Here is a 20,379-nt window from a genome sequence, read left to right as displayed (position 1 = left end):
AATACTTTCTCAAGATAAGACCTTAGATGGTAAGGTTTGTTTTGTTTTGTTTTGTTGGAAGATTTTTTTTTTAATGTGGACCATTTTTAAAGTCTGTATTGAATTTGTTAGAATGCTGCTTCTGTTTTATGTCTTGGATTTTTGGCCTCAAGGCATGTGGGTTCTTAGTTCCCTGCCCCCACTGGAAGGTGAAGTCTTAACCATTAGACTACCAGGGAGGCCCCCAGATAGCAAGTTTTAAGTTTAGATAGAAGTCATCCTTAGCCCACAAGTTATTCCAAAAGTAGCTTTTGTAAACTCAGCCATGAGGGAAGGTAAGACTTTTAACAACCCACTCCTATTAGATGTACATGTGAGAAAAGGTGACTTTTTTGTCTTCAGGTTGAAGATTGGCTTTTAAAAAAAAAAATTATTTTGTATTGGGATTTAGCCAGTTAACAATATTGTGATGGTTTCAGGTGAACAGCAAAGGGACTCAGCCATGCGCACACAGGTATCCATTCCCCACCAGATGGAGACTCCCCTCCCATCCAGGCTGCCACATAACCCTGAGCAGAGTTCCATGTACTCTACAGTCGGTGCTTGCTGGTGATGCATTTTAAGCATAGCAGTGTGTACATATCCATCCCAGCTCCCTAACTGTCCCTTCTTCCCATCCTTCCCCCTCCCCGCTCCCACTGGGCAGCCGTAATCCAGACCCTTGGCTCGTCCTAGGAGAGAAGGACGGTGAGCGCTCCTGGGAGGTGTCGCGGTCATCTAATTGAGCAGGCTACACCTCTGCTGTCGACAACCTCGCATCCCCATGGGCTGCTCTGGGAAATATCCCTTGTGTTCCGTTTCTCGTCTCAGATCAAGAAGGTGGCCGTCTACCTGTGCCGGAACAACACCATTCAGACCATGGAGGAGCTGCTGTTTGAGCTGCAGCAGACGGAGCCGGTGAACCCCATTGTCCAGCACTGCGACAACCCGCCCTTTTACCGCTTCACAGCCAGCAGCAAGGCCTCGGCAGCGGCCTCCGGTAGGGGCCGGGCAGCTGGGTGGATGCCTTGTCCCACAACTCTGGGTGTTCCTTCATGTAGAGCATTGAAGGGGTACAAGTAGGTGCTTGCTGCTTGTTCTTATTCCTACATATATTGGGTTGGCCAAAAAGTTTGTCCGGGTTTTTCCATACCACCTTTTATGGCCAACCCAATACATTCATCTAAGAGAAGGTTTAAGGATAGCAGAGACTCTTAGCGCCTTATCCGATTAATGAAATGGTCTTGTAAGGATAACCAACAATCGAGAGCCCAGGACTCATATGCCACAGAGTTTTTTTTTTTATTATTATTTATTTATTTATTTTAATTGGAGGCTAATTACAATATTGTAGTGGTTTTTGCCATACATTGACATGAATCAGCCATGGGTGTACATGTGTTCCCCATCCTGAACCTGCCTCCCACCTCCCTCCCCACCCCATCCCTCAGGGTCGTCCCAGTGCACCAGCCGTGAGCACCCTGTCTCATGCATCAAACCTGGACTGGCGATCTGTTTCACATATGATAATATGCATGTTTATTTTAGACTGAGCTTATGGTGGACCCTGTAGTCATGGAGGAATCTCACTTCTGGACCCTCCTTCTTGTATCTAATGGGATTGTCTTGGCCGATGTTCTCCTAGGGTTGACTAAACTGCCCCCCTCCACCAGTGTTACCACTTTTCAGTTGGCCTCTCAGCATCATTGTATGAAATATATACCACACTCCTCAAACTCCTTGATGCTGTCTTCCCTTCACTGCCCTTAACACCATGATTGCCTCCAAACCTCTCTCCTCTTACGCCTTGGTCTCTTATGCCCTCTTTGTGCCCCAGACCCTGGTGCCCAAGCAGTGATCTCACAGAGAAGCGGTGCCCTGGGGATCGGAAACACTAGGCATTTGGAATGTTCTGACATTCATTTCATAACTCCTAGAACCAGAAATGCTAGAGCCACTAGCAGCAGGACTGGCCACTATAAATAAGCGCATTACCTAAGTAGCCAGGAAGAGAGGGTTTCAGGAATGTTGTAGCCTCACTTTGTAAGAGAGTTGAGGAATTTGGTTTGACTATAATAGATGTCTTGGATTCTTCGCTTCAGTGGTGTGGGCTTGGAAGGTTATTCAGAGTGTCTGAGATTGTGCAGAAGATGCAAGGAATCTTTCAAACAGGGGATTTTACAGGAAATCCTTTCCTGGAATCACTTAAGGCTTGAGCTTGACCCCCACAACAAGCATTTCTTTCTGAGCTGTTCTTTAATCTCATCTACAGGAACCACCTCCAGCAGCAATACAGTGGTTGCCGGCCAGGACAGTTTTCCAGACGCTGAGGAGAGCAAGATACTGAAAGAATCTGATGAGAGGTTGGTGCATAAATTTGGTTTAACATGCAGCTTAACTTTCAGCAATTGTCTATGCAAAGCATTAGTAACATTTGCAAGGCTTCATAAATTTCACACACTCATACACATACATACACAAATCCTTTCTTTTTTAGAAACACAGATTGATTTTCAGACAGCTCTGTGTATCCCTAAAGATAACCATTTCTTCCTGAGCAAAGCCAGAGCAAAGATTAAGAGGGATGTTGTTCTAGTGGCTGAAGCCTGTTTACCCCCGGGCTTAATAACAACCACACCTTATTCTGCTGGTGGGCACAGTCCATCTGGAGTTAGAGGGAATAGCCGTGTGAAATTTGCAAATCTGGTTCTTGACTAATTCCTTGGAGTAGTTGTCTTGAGATAAGTTCTATGAAACATCACCATTCTTCTTTTACCTTTAACTCTGTCACATATTGGTTAACTAAGTGAAAGTGAACTCACCCAGTCGTGTCTGACTCTTAGCAACCCCGTGGACTGTCGCCTACCAGGCTCCTCTATCCCTGGGATTCTCCAGGCAAGAATACTGGAGTGGGTTGCCATTTCCTTCTCCAGGAGATCTTCCCAACCCAGTGACTGAACCCAGGTCTCCCACATTGCAAGCAGACGCTTTAACCTCTGAGCCACCAGGGAAGCCCGGTTAACTAAGAACACTGTCTAAAAGAAACCTTGATGTCCTTCCCCTTAGTTCTTTTTTTTTTGTTTTGTTTTTTGTTTGTTTTTTTTTTATTTTTATTTTTTTTAGCTTTTTATTTTTTAAATTTTAATATCTTCAATTCTTACATGCGTTCCCAAACATGAACCCCCCCTCCCACCTCCCTCCCCATAACATCTCTCTGGGTCATCCCCATGCACCAGCCTTTCTCTTGTTCATATTTCTGCTTTCACATTGCCGAGGAACTATTCATAAGTAAGCACCATCTGGATCACTATTTACTGCAGTTGAATGTGAAGAACAGAGAGACAAACCAAAAGAGATAAACAGGACTTAAATTTGAAAATAAAAATTAAGATGATTCTCATGATGTTGAAAACTTATAAGGCTAAGTATTTTCTAGTAAAAAGTAATGGGGCACCCTTTCACTTAATTTAAAAAAATGAGATACAGATTCGTACTGAAGAAAATTTAGGGGATCACATAATGAAAGTAATTCATTTAGCTTTAAAAGCCCCTGGATGCTTTGTGATTTCATTGTGTACATGCGAACCCATCAGGGGCTACAGGTGGAAGTTATCTCACCCAGGGCTGGAGTTCTGAAAGTTCTTTCTCGAAGAAGTCAGCCACAGCAAATTCCTCAACATGCTGATTACTGGCTGGCCACACTGCCTTAAGGCAAAATGCTCATGTCTGGGTTTCCCTTCAGATCAAAGGCACTGACCCAGTGGCTCATGAATGACAGACCTTTTCCATTATAGTTTGCTAACATTTTTCTTTCTCAGAAATCGATTAAGGTTTTCATAGTCTATACATCAATGACAGTACAAGATTATGAATTCACATGTTATTTTTTAATCTATATTTGCTGGTACCTTCTTTGGAAAACTCCCTAATGGTAAAAAGAAAAAAAAAATCACATATTTCTCTAAAGAAATTTTTGTCTTCTGGTGGGAGTAAAACATTCTTTATCATTCGTTGTATAGTCTGAATTTTTCACCTTAATTATACTAAGGGTAGAATGGTGATATATTTCCATGTATTATTATCTCATTTCAAAGGCCCCTTTAGGACCAGAGTTATGAGTGTCCTGCCTAAATTTTTAGTGGTGGCCTTTAAAATGAAGAAGCCAGTTATCACTATAACATTGCAACCAGATAATATCTGTAAGAGGCTTTCTTGTTTATCTCCTGCTTTCCTGCTTTATCACTGTATCCTGTTGGCCATTGGGAAGCCCAGTGCTACCTATATGGTCATGCATATCTAATTCCCTCATATTGACTATATTGGTTTATCTACCTATAGGTAGATTAATTGATTATATATATGATCACACCGATATGCAGGTCAGGAAGCAACAGTTAGAACTGGACATGGAACAACAGACTGGTTCCAAATAGGAAAAGGAGTACGTCAAGGCTGTATATTGTTACCCTATTTATTTAACTTATATGCAGAGTGCATCATGAGAAACGCTGGGCTGGAAGAAGCACAAGCTGGAATCAAGATTGCTGGGAGAAATGTCAATAACCTCAGACCTGCAGATGACACCACCCTTATGGCAGAAAGTGAAGAGGAACTAAAAAGCCTCTTGATGAAAATGAAAGAGGAGAGCGAAAAAGTTGGCTTAAAGCTGAACATTCAGAAAACGAAGATCATGGCATCTGGTCCCATCACTTCATGGGAAATAGATGGGGAAACAGTGGAAACAGTGTCAGACTTTATTTTTTCGGCTCCAAAATCACTGCAGATGGTGACTGCAGCCATGAAATTAAAAGACGCTTACTCCTTGGAAGAAAAGTTATGACCAACCTAGACAGCATATTGAAAAGCAGAGACATTACTTTGCCAACAAAGGTCCATCTAGTCAAGGCTATGGTTTTTCCAGTGGTCATGTATGGATGTGAGAGTTGGACTGTGAAGAAAGCTGGGCACTGAAGAATTGATGCTTTTGAAGTGTGGTGTTGGAGAAGACTCTTGAGAGTCCCTTGGACTGCAAGGAGATCCAACCAGTCCATTCTGAAGGAGATCAGCCCTGGGATTTCTTTGGAAGGAATGATACTAAAGCTGAAACTCCAGTACTTTGGCCACGTCATGCAGAGAGTTGACTCATTGGAAAAAACTCTGATGCTGGGAGGGATTGGGGGCAGAAGGGGAAGGGGACGACAGAAGATGAGATGGCTGGATGGCATCACTGACTCAATGGACATGAGTCTGAGTGAACTCCGGGAGTTGGTGATGGACAGGGAGGCCTGGCGTGCTGCGATTCATGGGGTCACAAAGAGTTGTACACGACTGAGTGACTGAACTGAACTGATATTAATATTTTATCACACAGAATACTATTATTACATTAACCCTATATTTCACCTATACTATTTCTCTAATATAATCTGTCTTTTCTTTGATGGTAGACTGTGCTCTCAGCCTAAAAGCACCTTTATTTTTCTTTGCAGTCTACTTATCACCTTCCTCCCTGTAAGCTTTGTCATGCTGATTTATGGGTACTTGTACACACGTTTGTGTCTCAACCATTACCTTTTCATTCTTAGAAAACAGAGATTATATGGCTCTTAGACATATTTCTATCCTTAATGATTACCCTACTGTGCTGCACATAGTAATCATCTTTTAAAACATTTATTCAGCATATGAATGAAAATAGGAGAAACGTCACAGCCCTAGAGGTAGATGAGCTGTCCAAACACCTTCCAGCCCCCTTCTCCCTCCCTCTTGCTGATCCCATTACAGAAGACAGATATTTACCCTGTTCTTTTCAGTCCTTCTAGACAAAAAGTCTACAGAGATGGTATTGGTCAGAAACACGGATGATGGGGCTGCGCTGTGACTGTCGCTTGATTGCATGGTTGGGCTGCAGGGGGCGCCGTGGAGCTTGTACAAAGCCACTGTCCTGAGGCCAGGTTCTTGACAGCTGACGTGAGGGAGCAGCAGCAGCAGTGGCTCTTTGATGTAATTCAGAGATATTTAATAATACCATAGCTACTGACAGAAACAATCCAGATAGCTTATAATAAAAGAACCATTAAAACCAGTATTGTTAGTTGCTCAGTCGTGTCCAGCTCTTTGCAACCCCGTGGACTGTAGCCCGTCAGGCTCCTCTGTCCATGGGATTCTCCAGGCAAGAACACTGTAATGGGTTGCCAGTTACTTCTCCAGAGGATCTTCCTGACCCAGGGATCAAACCTAGGTCTGCTGCATTGCAGGAAGATTCTTTTACCATCTGAGCTACAGGGAATCAGGGTAAGAGAATAAGCGTGTGTGTGTGTGTGTGTTAGTCACTCACGCATGTCCAGCTGTTCACCACCTTATGGACTGTAGCCCACCAGCCTCCTCTCTCCATGGAATTCTCCAAGCAAGAATACTGGAATGTGTAGCCATTCCCTTCTCCAGAGGATCTTCCCAACTCAGGGATTGAACCCTGATCTCCTGCATTGCAGGTGGATTTTTTACCATCTGAGCCACACTTTTGAACTGTAGTGTTGAAGAAGATTCTTGAGAATCCCTTGGACAGCAAGAAGATTAAACCAGTCAATCCTAAAAGAAATCGATCCTGAATATTCATTAGAAGAACGGATGCTGAAGCTCCAGTACTTTGGTCACCTGATGTGAAGAGCCGACTCACTGGAAAAGACCCAGTGCAGCTGGGAAAGATTGAGGGCAGGAGGAGAAGGGGATGACAGGACGAGATGGTTGGAGGGCATCACTGACTTAATGGACATGAGTTTGAGCAAGCTCTGGGAGATGGTGAAGAACAGGAAAGCCTGGCAGTCCATGCGGCCACAAAGAGTCGAACATGACTGAGCGACTGAAAAACAACAACTAAATAAGCACCTTTAAGCTCTAAGAACTATTTATCATGTAGTTTTTTCAGTTAAACCATAATGTGAATACATATTTTTAATTAAAATAAGTTTGTAAAATATGCAGAAACAAGCCCTCTGAGTATTTTTAATACATCAACCCTTAATAAAAGCCATGAAAGGATTGTTCATAAGGAACTAAAAGCAATAAACTTTAGCTATATAAGTTTCTGGTGATCTGTGTTGATACAGGAATAGAGATTAGCAATCCACAGAAGGTTGCTTACGTATTAATTTTGAGCAGAATCAGCAAGAGAAAACTTAGGGGAACACTTCATCTTTCTAGTTTTTCTCTCACTCGGTCGCTTCAGTTGTGTCCGACTCTTTGCGACCGATGGGCTGCAGCCCACCAGGCTCCTCTGTCCATGGGATTCTCCGGGCAAGAATACTGGAGTGGGTGGCATGTCCTCCTCCAGGGGATCTTCCCCACCCAGGAATTTAACCCATACTTACTGCATCTCCTGCATTGCAGGGAGGTTCTTTACCCCGTGAGCCACCTGGGAAACCCAGTCTTAGCAGAGTTATTTTTATGATACATTTCTAAGACATGTACTTTTATATTAAAAGACTATTCAGTCTGCTTAATCCTTGAAATTCTTCTAGGGTCTAGACCCAAAATTAGTTTCTTCAACCAGGAAAACAAAGAAACAGATTTTACTCTTGGGAGCCAGTTTTTACATATTGTTTTTGCCAAGCATCCACTTCACTGTGCTATGGTTTTGATCTTCTCCAGAATAAGAAGTGTGGAAGGGGCTTTCTCCTCCCCTTCATCTTGGCCTCATAAACTCCTCCTAGAAATCCTTTAAATCTGTCTTAAAAGGAAAAGAGAAGAATTGCCATCCATTCTATAGCTCTTCCCTGCCCAGCCTTCCTGAACACAATTGTAAAACCAAGATAAATCACCGTTCTTGAGTTGCTAGCAGATTTCTGCCCACTGTGAATCTACAGATGTGGAATTCTTTCATCACCCTGGTTTTATTCCTTGTTGAATGCTGTCTGGGTTCTGCATGTGCTGTTTATATCTTTGCATTTATCAGCATAAATATGATTGTAGAACTTCTTCAGAAGGTAATAAGTTGGTCACTTTTCCAATTTCGTTTAAGGACTAGTCTGATTTAGACAATTACGGGGTCTGATCTGTATGAAACTCAGCAGATGCCTTTTATCTTTTGATAAAAGAAGTTGTGGATTCACAAAGTAATAGCCCAAAAGATGTGAGAATGAAGAATGTTTGAAATACAACGTTACTAGGGAAGATTGCTTGTCACGACTTAAAAAAAAAAAAAAAAAAGCTGCTGCAAATGTCTACAGAGTGAATGGAACCAGAGGCTTTATAGTTGATACACTTCTGAATGCAGCAGTCACATCACTGTTGCAGTGTTCTGAGGTTATACACCTGGGACAAGGTAGCATTTTAATGGCATGTCCTGAAATAGCACTTTTTCCTGAAATTCCCCTCTTTCTCCCTACGTTGATGAGGACAGCTGGGACCCTGCACTTTGTCCCACTTTCAGAGGGAAATAAGAGTGTTGGTCTGATATCAATCACAACAGAAAACCTAGTCAATAATACAGACAAACCACGCTTTGTATCATTTTATGTAAAATAAATAGACGTACCATTTCACCCTTATTTCCCCTCAGCCACACCCTTGCCTGACTTTTTAGATCGTTGGGTGATAAAAATGTTGTTGATTTGTAAGTCTTTGGCACCCTGAACAGGCATTCTAGAAATCCAAGAGTATAATAATTAATACTTTATAGTTAGACGGCATCTCATAGTTTCGGAAACTTTCTCACATCCTTCCTTTTGATTCCTACAACAGCCCCAACAAAATAAACGTTGAAGTGTTATTATTATTCCACTTAGGCAGGTGTGGAAATGGGGTCCCCAAGGAGGTAAAGAACTTGCCCAGGGTCACCGAGCTAAGGCGCGAGAGCTCAGCCTGAGGTCAAGTGTCCCCCCTTCTCAGAGGCAGCACAGCCTTGAAAGTGTCCCAACTGTCACCTTCCTTGGCTGACACCGGGCAAGTTGTTTCGCTTCACGCTGTCTGTTTCCTCCTTGGCAGAGTAAATGGTGTGTATCTCAAAGGTGAGTGAGTGAGATTAAACGAGATAATGCACACGCAGTTGTTGTACTTCGACGACTTCCCTGGCGGTCCAGTCGTTAAGAATCTGCCTTGCAGTGCAGGAGACGTGGGTTCAGTCCCTGGTTGGTGAACTAAGATCCACATTCCGTGGAACAGCTAAGCCTGTGCCCTGCAACTACTGAGCGCACGCGCTCCAGAGCCCCTTGTGCCACGGCTAAAGAGTCCAGGCCTCGCAGTGAAAGGTGCCATGCCTCATGGTGCAGCAGAAATCCCACATGCTCTAAGACCAGATGCAGCCAAATAAATAAACACTCTTTTAAAAGTTATCCTTTGACCTCTTTTTTTGTTTTGTTTGTTTTTGATTACTTCTTAAGCCACAGAAAGACTGGACAGAAAGAGGCCCTCTGGTTGTATTACACCTCCACTTGTGCCTTTTCCTAAAAAGCTTTTAAGGAAAACATTAAAGTTCGTGAAATTCAAAATTTGTTATGAAACTACTTTTGTATATTTCTGGGTTTGTCTTATTTCACTTATTCAATCTTTCAGCCATTATTTCTACCGTGTGCCAGGTTACCCATGATCAAGGATTCGTGTTATTCAGTATCATGCCCATCTTCTTTCCAAGCAGATGCTATAATTTTCTAGTTGGAGTCACACATATTAGTCTTCAAATGTTTTTCTTTTCAAGATTTGAACTTGTGCTCCTGAGCAGGCGTGACCACTGGCCTGCTCAAGCACAAAGGGACTGTGTGGGGTACACTGTTTACAGTATTCTTTTAGGAAAAGCATCATCAACCACTAAATAATAGTATTTTTGTGTCTCAGCACATAACACGCGTGTCAATATCTCACGATGGCTGTTCTTGTATTTGCAGGTTTAGTAACGTCATCAGAGCCCATACGCGTCTGGAGTCAAGATACAGCAACAGCTCAGGAGGCTCATACGATGAAGATAAAAGTAAGCACTAACAGCCTGGGGGGTTTCAGATGGAGGGCAAATGGTTAGTGAATGGAAAATTGGTATTTTGATTATTCTTGTTCTGATCAGTAAAAAGAAGCCCGCAAATAATTAAGTATCCATTTAATCCTGCCATGCAGAGAGTCAGTCTCTTCAAAGTAAACACAAACCAAACAGTGGATGAATCAGAATTAGGAAAACTTTGAGCTACTACCTAAAACCATGTTTTTGTCTTCTTGGCCCTTTTCCTGGGTGATGCATTTGGCAAAAGGCTAGTACAAGATCGTCTCTTTAGAAAACAAAGTTTTCTGTGCAGTTCTCCTGCCTGTCTTGGGAGTGGATTTAACCTTTAAGCTTTGTGAGTCAGCTCACCCAGGATAGATCTGTTTTCATGTTTAATTTCTCAGGGACTGAGTGAAAACCTTGCCAGACTGGGAGATACGATTGTCCCAGGAATCACGCTGTACTTTGGGAAGCTGGAAAAACTGGAAAGATCGATGCATTCACTGACTTTGTTTAAGTCTCAGACAGGTTGTACACTTATTGGTCATTGGTCAGGGAGTGGTCTCAGTTACTTGTTCAGAAGTTACAGGAATTCTGGAAACAGAGAACATTCCCAGTGACATATTAGCTGTGTAAGGCAGTTGGTAAACTATCTTCTGGAACTTACTTGTTCGGGTGGAAATCATAATATGATATCTCATGAGTTAGGTCCATTTTGTACGTTGGCGCACGGAGGTTTTGTACTGGTAGTTTTGAATTATTTTGTTCTTGTGGGAAATGTGCAGAGTATGGTCAGAGGTACGTGTTTTAGGGTGGCCAAAAAGTTTGTTCAGGTTTTTCAGTGCAATGTTATGAAAAACCCAAATAAGCTTTTTGGCCAACCCAGTAGTTCTAATGACACTGCATTCCAGTTTTACTTCTTAGCGCACAGATAGGCGACTCTCCACCATTCAAATGTCAGTGGGAGGAATGTCTGAAGTCCATGTAGTACTGCCATGCTCAGGTTGAATTCTAACTGTGCTCGTGTGCTCACTCACGTCTGGCTCTTTGTGACTGCCATGGGCTGCAGCCCACCAAGCTCCTCTGTCCGTGGGATTTCCCAGGCAAGAATATTGGAGTGGGTCACCATCCCCTCCTCCAAGGGATCTTCCCGACCCAGGGAGTGAACCCACATCTCTTGCGTCTTCTCCATTGGCAGGCAAAGTCTTTACCACTAGGGTCACCTGGGAAGCCCAAGTTTTAACTGTGTCCCTATAAAACCTTTTTCTAGAACAGTTAGTATGAAGTCGGGGTGAAGGGGAAGCTTATGCATTTTCCCTCATTTCTGTGCCCATCAGGGTATTTGGCCTTCCAGACACCAAACAGTTGCATTTCAAGAGCATAGAGCATTAGTTCTAGGCAGGACCAGATTTGATAGATGAGGAGAGCAGTACCTGAGGGGTGGAGTTGTTGGTTCAAGAGCAGTCTCCTTGCTCTTCAATACTTGGTAACATAAAATTCTGAGGACAGAAAAATTGAGTCATGGAAATGTTAGGCAGTCGAATCCTGACTTCCCCAGAATGTGACAGGCATGCTGTAACGAAGCATAACATTCTATGACTGTGGATTTTACATTAGGAATTTTGTTGCACTTTGACCAGTTGATTCCGTCAAAGTGTATCTCTTTGTTCTGGGCACAGGACACAGAAATTGGTAGAAAACACTGTAACTAATAATCATTTTGAAAATACATCTTCACAGCCCTCTGGTATTGAAACTTTACATTCCTTATGTATTTTAAAATAACGACTTTCAGAGGGTAATTATAACAAAATGAGCGACTATATCATTATATAAACTCAGGTCACTGGCTTTAGGGTTAAAGAGAAAAAGTAATAGAAGTATGTATAAAGGGAAAGAAAAACTACTGTGAATGAAAATGAGGCAGAAAGAGTAGTCTGTTTTACCCAGAAATGCTTATAAATTTGTCATCCCAGCATAAACAGCATCTTACTGGGTATAGTACTTGAATTTGATTGAGTGATGTGTCAGTAATATTCTTCACGTGATTACTGATATTAACCAGGGAAATTAAAGTTCAGAGTAAGTAGTTGGGTTGCTGAGAGCTCGAATCTTAAATTTCTCAAGTCAAAGAAAAATGGGAATCAAGCCACTCAAACAGATCCTCATCATAGAAAGTCCATAAAATAGATGCCAAGATCCTTTTCTAGTTGTCAAGTAACAGAATTGACCTCAGCTGTCCCAGATGAAGCGGTCCATCCGGTAGGGCATAAGTACCCTCAGAACTTTGGTAACTCAATCCTGCCTGATGCATTTTTGGTTCCAGCCACCCAGGGATGGGTACAGTCTATGCCATGAGAGAAGCAAAGGTTTGCAGGCTCAGTTCCAAACCTTATGACCGGCTGTATGATAAATATCAGGAGTAGCTATTTTCTGCCTGAATTCCTGAGGGTATGAGCAGGGCCAAGAAGAATGAGAAGGGATCAGGAGAGACCTCGTGGCCCAGTGCTTCCTAGTCTGGGTTTATCTAAAAAGAAAGGTACCGCCTCTTTAAAGTATTTTTTAATTAAAAAAAAAAATATCTCCTTGGATAAAGTGGACAGGCAAACAGATTCAGACCTAGTCTATAAAGTTGGTGGACAGCGTCTGGCATGGTCACAGAACAGCAAAGAAAGGCAAGGTGACTGGGGTGCAATGAGCAGAGGGCACGAAATAGGAAATAAGCCAAGAAACAGGAGGGAAGTCTTGTCAGGCCTTATAGGCCCTGGTGTGAATTGAATGCTGGATTTCATTTTGAGTGTAAAGGGGAGCTGCTAGCCAGGGGTGCGCAGAGAAAGGGACTCTGAATGGACTTCTGTTTTCAAAGGCTGGCTCTGGGGACTTCCCTGGTGGTCTAGTGGTTAATTCTTCGCCTTCCAGTGCAGGGGGTGTGGGTTCAATCCCTGATTGGGGAGCTAAGATCCCACATGCCTCCAGGCCGAAAAAAAAAAAAAAACCGAAACATAAACCAGAAGTGATATTGTAACAAATTCAATAAAGACTTTAAAAATTGTCTACATTAAAAAAAAAAAATCTTTAAAAAAGGAGGATGACTCTGGCTGCTCTGCTGAGAATAGACTGCAGAGGGTTAAGCATGGAGCCAGGGAGGCGGTAGGAGGCTCTGCCTCCCGTGAGAGATGGTGAGGGCTCAGCCCAGGGTGGCAGTGATAGAGATGGTGAGAAGTGGTCATCTCTTGGGTTTGTTTTGAGGGAGAGCTTACTGAATATGCGGCTGCTGGTAAGTTACTTAACCTCAGCATCCCCTCTACAAAATTGGGATAATAGGTACCTGTCGTTGGGTTATCTTGGGTTATTATTACATGAAATATATAGACCATTGCCTGACATGAAGTAACCCCTCTCTGTTGTTAGTTGCTAAGTCGTGTCCGACTCTTTTGCAACCCCATGGACTGTAGCCTACCAGGCTCCTCTGTCCATGGGATTCTTCAGGCAAGAGTACTACAGTGGGTTGCCATTCCTTCTCCAGAGGATCTTCCCAACCCAGGGATTAAACCCACATCTCCTGCATTGCAGGCAGATTCTTTATCACTGAGCCACCAAGGAAGCCCAAGCTGTCTCTCCGTTAGTTCCAACGGTATTATTTTCATTACTACTGTCACTACCACCATCATCATGGTTATTAGAAATATAAGCAACTATAGCTGATGCATGTTGATGTTTGGCAGAAGCCAACATAATTCTGTAAAGCAGTTATCCTTCAATTAAAATAAATTATATATATATATGTGTGTGTGAGAAGTCAGGGAGGATTCCCAGGCTCCCGTCCTGAGTGAACTGAAAATAAGAAATCACGTTTTACTGAGATGGAGGAGACAAGAGAAGGAGTGAGTTGTCACAGTGATGGCAACTCACGTGATGCAGGGTTTTTCTTCTTGTGTATCTATGTTTTCAGTCGCTCTGTAATGAATATGAATTAGATATCCAAGAAATAAAGGAATGAAAGAAACTTAATCAAGTAATTCCAGCCCATTTGATCATATAATTTCATACTCACCAAATGGAATGGTTAGGAAGTTATTTTTACAAGCACTAATTTGTAAGTTGCTTTCTAAAAAGGCAAGTTGGGAAAACAAGCCGCTTCTCCCTGTAAATGAAGCACATTCGTCTTTCTCACACTACAGATGACCCAATTTCTCCCTACACCGGCTGGCTTCTGACTATCACAGAGACCAAACAGCCGCAGCCCCTACCCATGCCTTGCACGGGAGGGTGCTGGGCCCCCCTGGTGGACTACCTCCCAGAGACCATCACCCCCCGGGGGCCGCTCCACAGGTGAGTAGCACGTGCAGATAGAGGGGAGTGATCGCTTAGCTCTGACTGGATTTTTCGTCCTATGAAAAGAGAAACCTGTTCCAGGTCCCATCAATTGAAATGATGTTTGAAACCAGAGGGAACACAAGCGACTTGAACTGCAGCTCCCAGCACACTGACTGACTTTGCTCGAGCATTAACCAGCGTGCGAAGCTGCCTTGCAGCCCTTTGGAGTTTTCCTTGCTGTGCCCTTAGTGTGGGTGTTCATGCTCTTACGCCTTTTCGATTGTGAGCAGCTAAACGAAAGAACCCTTGTCCTCCAAGTCTCTTCATCCCTGAGCCCTTATTTTCAAGTGACCGGTAGAGTCCCCATTATGTGAATTAGCTCAAGTGAAGTTTCTTCTCCTTGTGGAGCTCTGTGCTGTATCAGGCCAACTCCATTTCCCTGGAATCAGGGTCTCACCTAATTCTTCAAGACTGACGAGCTGGACGTGATTGTGCCCCAGCGACCTGTCAGTCTGTTTCCGTGCTCTTCGGACATGGCGTTGACGTCGTCGTTTTCATTGATCAGGTGCAATGTTGCTGTCATCTTTATGACTGAGATGGTGGTGGACCACAGTGTCAGAGAGGACTGGGCTCTCCATCTCCCGCTGCTGCTCCATGCTGTCTTCCTAGGTAAGCCTGGGACCCAGAGGAATTCTGGCCACTAGAGTCTGAAACCTACACAAGTCATCCCAGGGAGCTGTCCTTTTACGTGGCCATCCTGCTTTTCTGAAATACCTAATATCTTCCATTTTTCACTGCCCTTTCTGTGACATCTCTAAAATTCCAGTTGATCAGTCATTGTTTAAAGTTGTCCTGGCACCATAATATAGAATGGTACTTTATCCGTGCTACTTCTATGCTGCTACTGCTAAGTTGCTTCAGTCGTGTCCGACCCTGTGCGACCCCATGGACTGCAGCCCACCAGGCTCCTCCGTCCATGGGATTTTCCAGGCAAGAGTACTGGAGTGGGTTGCCATTGCCTTCTCCTGTAACTGCATAGTGATACACCAATTCAACTTACTGCTATGGGGGAAAATCACCATTTAATAAGACATGAAGACAAAGCACAGACCTGACTAAGGGCACACATGCTGTGGACCACAGCACGGCCATGACCAGAGCAAGTGGGGGGACGGGGGAGGGGAGAGGGATGGGTGAACCACAGCCTCGGGGCGGGGGGGCAGGTCTGGATTGACGATGACTAAGCAGACAACAGGATGAGACAGGAAATCAAAACCAACGATGAAAGCAGACACACCGCCAGAGAACTCCAACAGCAAGGAGAACATAGAGAACTGTTCTTTAACAAATATTCAGAAAGAAATCAAGCATGAAACCACAGAGAAATCCTCAAAGAATTTTAAATATCAACTAATTAGCCAATGATACAAATTATAGTGTGTCAAAAGACCACAAAATGGACTAGTGACTGCTACTTCTATAGAGATATTCAAAACAAGCTGGACTTCTTTTAGGGGCTTTGGTTCTCCATGATGAGTTTAAAGCCTTGAGACACAGTCAGTGCATAGCGAGGAAGAATGTAGAGCATGGTCGGCTAAGCACTGAGATTTTAAAATACCCAAGGTGCAGAGCAAAAAAAAATGGAAAGAGGAATCAGCCAGGCAGGGAGACGAGAGAGAGAGAAAGTTAGAAACCTTTAGTAACAGGGAAGAGAACATCTCAGGAAAGAGGAATGCTAAACATGTCAGATGCTACAGAGAGGTCAAGAAAAGTCAGTCTGTCCGCATTTCATAAGAACATTTTTTAAGGAAGAAAACATTTGATTTTTCCTAAGCCTGATTTCTTTATGTCGGTAACAAACTAACAAAGGAGACTAAACATTCCTCTAACGTGTTCCTCCCGGGCATCTTGGAATCTTTGCCATCCCTGGAATCTAGACGAGCTGAAGGTTTGTTTATATTAAGAGATTGCACCGTTTTGTTCCAGGTTTGGACCATTACCGGCCCGAAGTCTTTGAACATAGCAAAAAATTGCTTCTCCATCTCCTGATTGCCCTCTCTTGCAACAGCAATTTCCATGCCATTGCTTCTGTGCTCCTGCAGACTCGAGAGATGGGCGAAGCCAAGACTCTAACCGTTCAGCCAGCTTATCAACCCGAGTACCTCTATACAGGTAACACAAGGAGGAGGGGCAGGGAGCCTGAGACAGAGTCACAAGTCTGAGGATACCTGGGGGTGTCCCTGGAGCCCACATCAATGTCTCTGCTTCTACCCTTGCCCCAGCTTTCTAAGGGATAAAATATGCACCATCATGTACAGTAAACATGCACTATTTTACTTGATGTTAAATCCTTCTTCCTTCGTAAATATGTGCAAATATACTTTTAAAATTATTACTGTGATTGCTGTTTGCATTAAATATGTTATGAAAAAATTAATATCCATTGACCGAGAGAGCATGAGTCTGGAACACCCATGGAGGAGAGTGTGCAGAACAGTGACCACCTGCCGCATCCTGAGACCAGGTATCACCAAGGCGCCAGACATTTCCCTATGTACCTTGAGACTTAATTACATTAATATACGCATTCAGAGTTCTGGGCCCATTTATGCAAAACATTGTGTATAACCTACTTATCGCTGTTATCCTCAACAATAGTATCATGTCACACAGTTAAATCGTCTATTACCCAAGAATAATTTACCTACAGCACAGTTAGGTACAGATGTGTAACAGAGCTATTCATCAGTCAGTGGGTGTGTGAAAGCAGGCACACACAGACACACGCACTCACCTCTTTTGCAGAAAGCATCAGTTAAAACACCAGAGCATCAAATGATTTGGTAAGTCTGTCAGAAAAAGACTGATTAAGTGAGCTTAATCAGAAGCCTGGGTATTTTGAAGATCTTTGTATCTTAGCACAAATGGTTCCATGCCATTCTTTTTATGTACTGCATAGTACCCATTGAACAACATATCTTAACTCATATGTTTCTTATCCACACCTGGAGAAATTGTTGTGGTTTGTGTCTGTTTTGCTTCTTGGCCAATATACGAAATGCCTCCATGAGCCTCTAGGCTCATATACCTTGATGTACTTTTAATCAGTGTATCTCCAGGATACATTTCTTAGTTTGTAGTTATTGGGTTGAACAACAAAAGATAGATGTCTTTAAATTTTTTTTTACTGATATTGCAAATTGTTCTCCAAGATTGTTGCACTAATTTAAACCCGCAGTATTTAAGAGTGTGTATTGCTCACCTACTATTACTAAACCAGTCTGATAAATAAAAGGTGGTATCTTGAGGGAGAAAAGGGGGAAAAAAAAAAAAGACACCAAAGTAGAAAATAGCAGAGCACCATCTGTTACCAAATCACACTGGTCTACACGGCAGTGCAACTATTCTGTAAGCAAAGAAAGAGTTCCAGTCTTGTTTAATCATAGCCATAGCCAAAAATCAAGTGGTTTTTTTTTTTTTTTTTCAAAAAATTTAAATAACTGCACACTTCCTGATGCACACCTCCCGACCTCGTTCAGCAAGTGGCCTGTGCATTCCACCTGGACCTTGTCTCCCACCAGGTGGCTTCGACTTCCTGAGAGAGGATCAGTCATCCCCGGTGCCAGACTCAGGGCTCAGTTCCAGCTCCACTTCATCCAGCATCAGTCTGGGAGGCAGTAGTGGGAACCTCCCACAGATGACCCAGGAGGGAGAAGATGCAGACGCGGCTGCCGACTCAGATGAGAAGGCAAACAAGCTCATTGAGTTTCTGACGACCAGGTAAGGGAGGGGTCAGGAGATGGGCTGCTGTTTTTTGGGTCAGTCTTCTGGCAGAGTGCCATCACTTTAAAACTGCAGATGAAAATTCTAACGAAGTCTCCTCTCTTCTGAATTGCATCTGCTGGCGTCTGTGTACAAGGCAGACCCTAATAGGTGCTGTCTACGACTCCCCTGATGTCACAGTGGAGGAGCGGAGAGATTTCCTGCCTAATGAGCAGGTGGCAGATGCGGGCGGGAGGCAAGCATGACTTTCACTGTCTATTAGAGCTACCAGCCTCCAGGAGTTCCAAGACTTGGCAGAGAACATTGCTCTGGAAACCCAAAGTATTAGCCATGGTCAACCTAGTAGCAGCTGCAGACGGGGGACCCCTATCTGCTCCTCTAGTCACTTATAAATGGAATTCAGGAACCAGAAACAATCAGACGCACGATGGGAAAGGAATCCAACTAATAATAGATCAAAGTCAGGAAAACTGTGAGTGATCCCGTTTTTTTCAGATTTTATGGTTCTTTCAAGGAATGATTTAGCTCTTGGTTCCATTCTCGTAGTTCGGTTCAGTTTAGTCACTCAGTCGTGTCTAACTCTTTGAGACCCCATGAACCACAGCACATCAGGCCTCCCTGTCCATCGCCAACTGCCAGAGTCTACCCAAACCCATGTCCATTGAGTTGGTGATGCCATCCAACCATCTCATCCTCTGTCGCCCCCTTTTCCTCCTGCCCTCAGTCTTTCCCAGCATCAGGGTCTTTTCCAGTGAGTCAGCTGTTCACATCAGGTGGCCAGAGTATTGGAGTTTCAGCTTCAGCAACTTCCTTCCATTGAATATTCAGGACTGATTTCCTTTAGGATGGACTGGTTGGATCTCCTTGCAGTTAAAGGAACTCTCAAGAGTCTTCTCCAACACCACAGTTCAAAAGTGTCAATTCTTCAGCACTCAGCTTTCTTTATAGTCCAGCTCTCACATCTGTACATGACTACTGGAAAAACCATAGCCTTGACTAGACGGACCTTTGTGGACAAAGTAATGTCTCTGCTTTTTAATATGCTATCTAGGTTGGTCATAACTTTCCTTCCAAGGAGTAAGCGTCTTTTAATTTCATGGCTGCAGTCACCATCTGCAGTGATTTTGGAGCCCAGAAAAATCAAGTCAGCCACTGTTTCCACTGTTTTCCCATCTATGTGCCATGAAGTGATGGGACCGGATGCCATGATCTTAGTTGTCTGAATGTTGAGCGTTAAGCCAACTTTTTCACTCTCCTCTTTCACTTTCATCAAGAGGCTTTTTAGTTCCTCTTCACTTTCTGCCATAAGGGTGGTGTCATCTGCATATCTCAGGTTATTGATATTTCTCCCGGAAATCTTGATTCCAGCTTCTACTTCTTGCAGCCCAGCGTTTCTCATGATGTACTCTGCATATAAGTTAAATAAGCAGGGTGACAATATACAGCCTTGAGGTACTCTTTTTCCTATTTGGAACCAGTCTGTTGTTCCATGTCCAGTTCTAACTGTTGCTTCCTGACCTGCATACAGGTTTCTCAAGAGGCAGGTCAGGTGGTCTGGTATTCCCATCTCTTTCAGAATTTTCCAGTTTCTTGTGATCCACACAGTCAAAGGCTTTGGCATAGTCAATAAAGCAGAAATAGATGCTTTTCTGGAACTCTCTTGCTTTTTCCATGATCCAGTGGATGTTGGCAATTTGATCTCTGGTTCCTCTGCCTTCTCTAAATCCAGCTTGAACATCTGGAAGTTCGTGGTTCACATACTGTTGAAGCCTGGCTTGGAGAATTTTGAGCATTACTTTGCTAGCGTGTGAGATGCATCCAATTATGCAGTAGTTTGAGCATTCTTTGGCATTGCCTTTCTTTGGGATTGGAATGAAAACTGACCTTTTCCAGTCCTGTGGCCACTGCTGCGTTTTCCAAATTAGGTGACATACTGAGTGCAGCGCTTTCACAGCATCATCTTTCAGGATTTGAAACAGCTCCACTGGAATTCCATCACCTCCACTAGCTTTGTTCATAGTGATGCTTCCTAAGGCCCACTTGACATCACATTTCAGGATGTCTGGCTCTAGGTGAGTGATCACACCATCATGATTATCTGGGTCATGAAGATCTTTTTTGTACAGCTCTTCTGTATATTGTTGCCACCTCTTCTTAATATCTTCTGCTTCTGTTAGCTCAGTTCAATATAGAATTTAATGTACAGAAAGCTCAGGTAGGGGCTGGTGGGGCCTCCTTACAGGGTGTCTCAGAGACCTGACTGGTTTGTGGAGAAGAAAGGTTTTCTCACTACTCAC

General features: G+C 43.4%; 1 protein-coding gene across 1 annotated transcript in view; it reads left to right on the top strand.

The window, feature by feature from the left end:
- The window catches only part of FRY (FRY microtubule binding protein), a 331,149-nt gene that overhangs the window by 258,008 nt on the left and 52,762 nt on the right, over nucleotides 1–20,379 (top strand). The window contains 7 exon segments of the mRNA XM_042254804.2: nucleotides 850–1,018; nucleotides 2,291–2,381; nucleotides 9,897–9,979; nucleotides 14,164–14,314; nucleotides 14,865–14,968; nucleotides 16,286–16,471; nucleotides 17,881–18,079. Of these exon segments, the coding sequence (XP_042110738.1) occupies nucleotides 850–1,018; nucleotides 2,291–2,381; nucleotides 9,897–9,979; nucleotides 14,164–14,314; nucleotides 14,865–14,968; nucleotides 16,286–16,471; nucleotides 17,881–18,079 (983 nt within the window).

Source organism: Ovis aries, chromosome 10, assembly GCF_016772045.2.
Source record: "Ovis aries strain OAR_USU_Benz2616 breed Rambouillet chromosome 10, ARS-UI_Ramb_v3.0, whole genome shotgun sequence".
Classification (NCBI taxonomy): Eukaryota; Metazoa; Chordata; class Mammalia; order Artiodactyla; family Bovidae; genus Ovis; species Ovis aries.
Note: the sequence above shows the minus strand (reverse complement) of the source record. Positions and strands in the feature narration are given on the sequence as shown.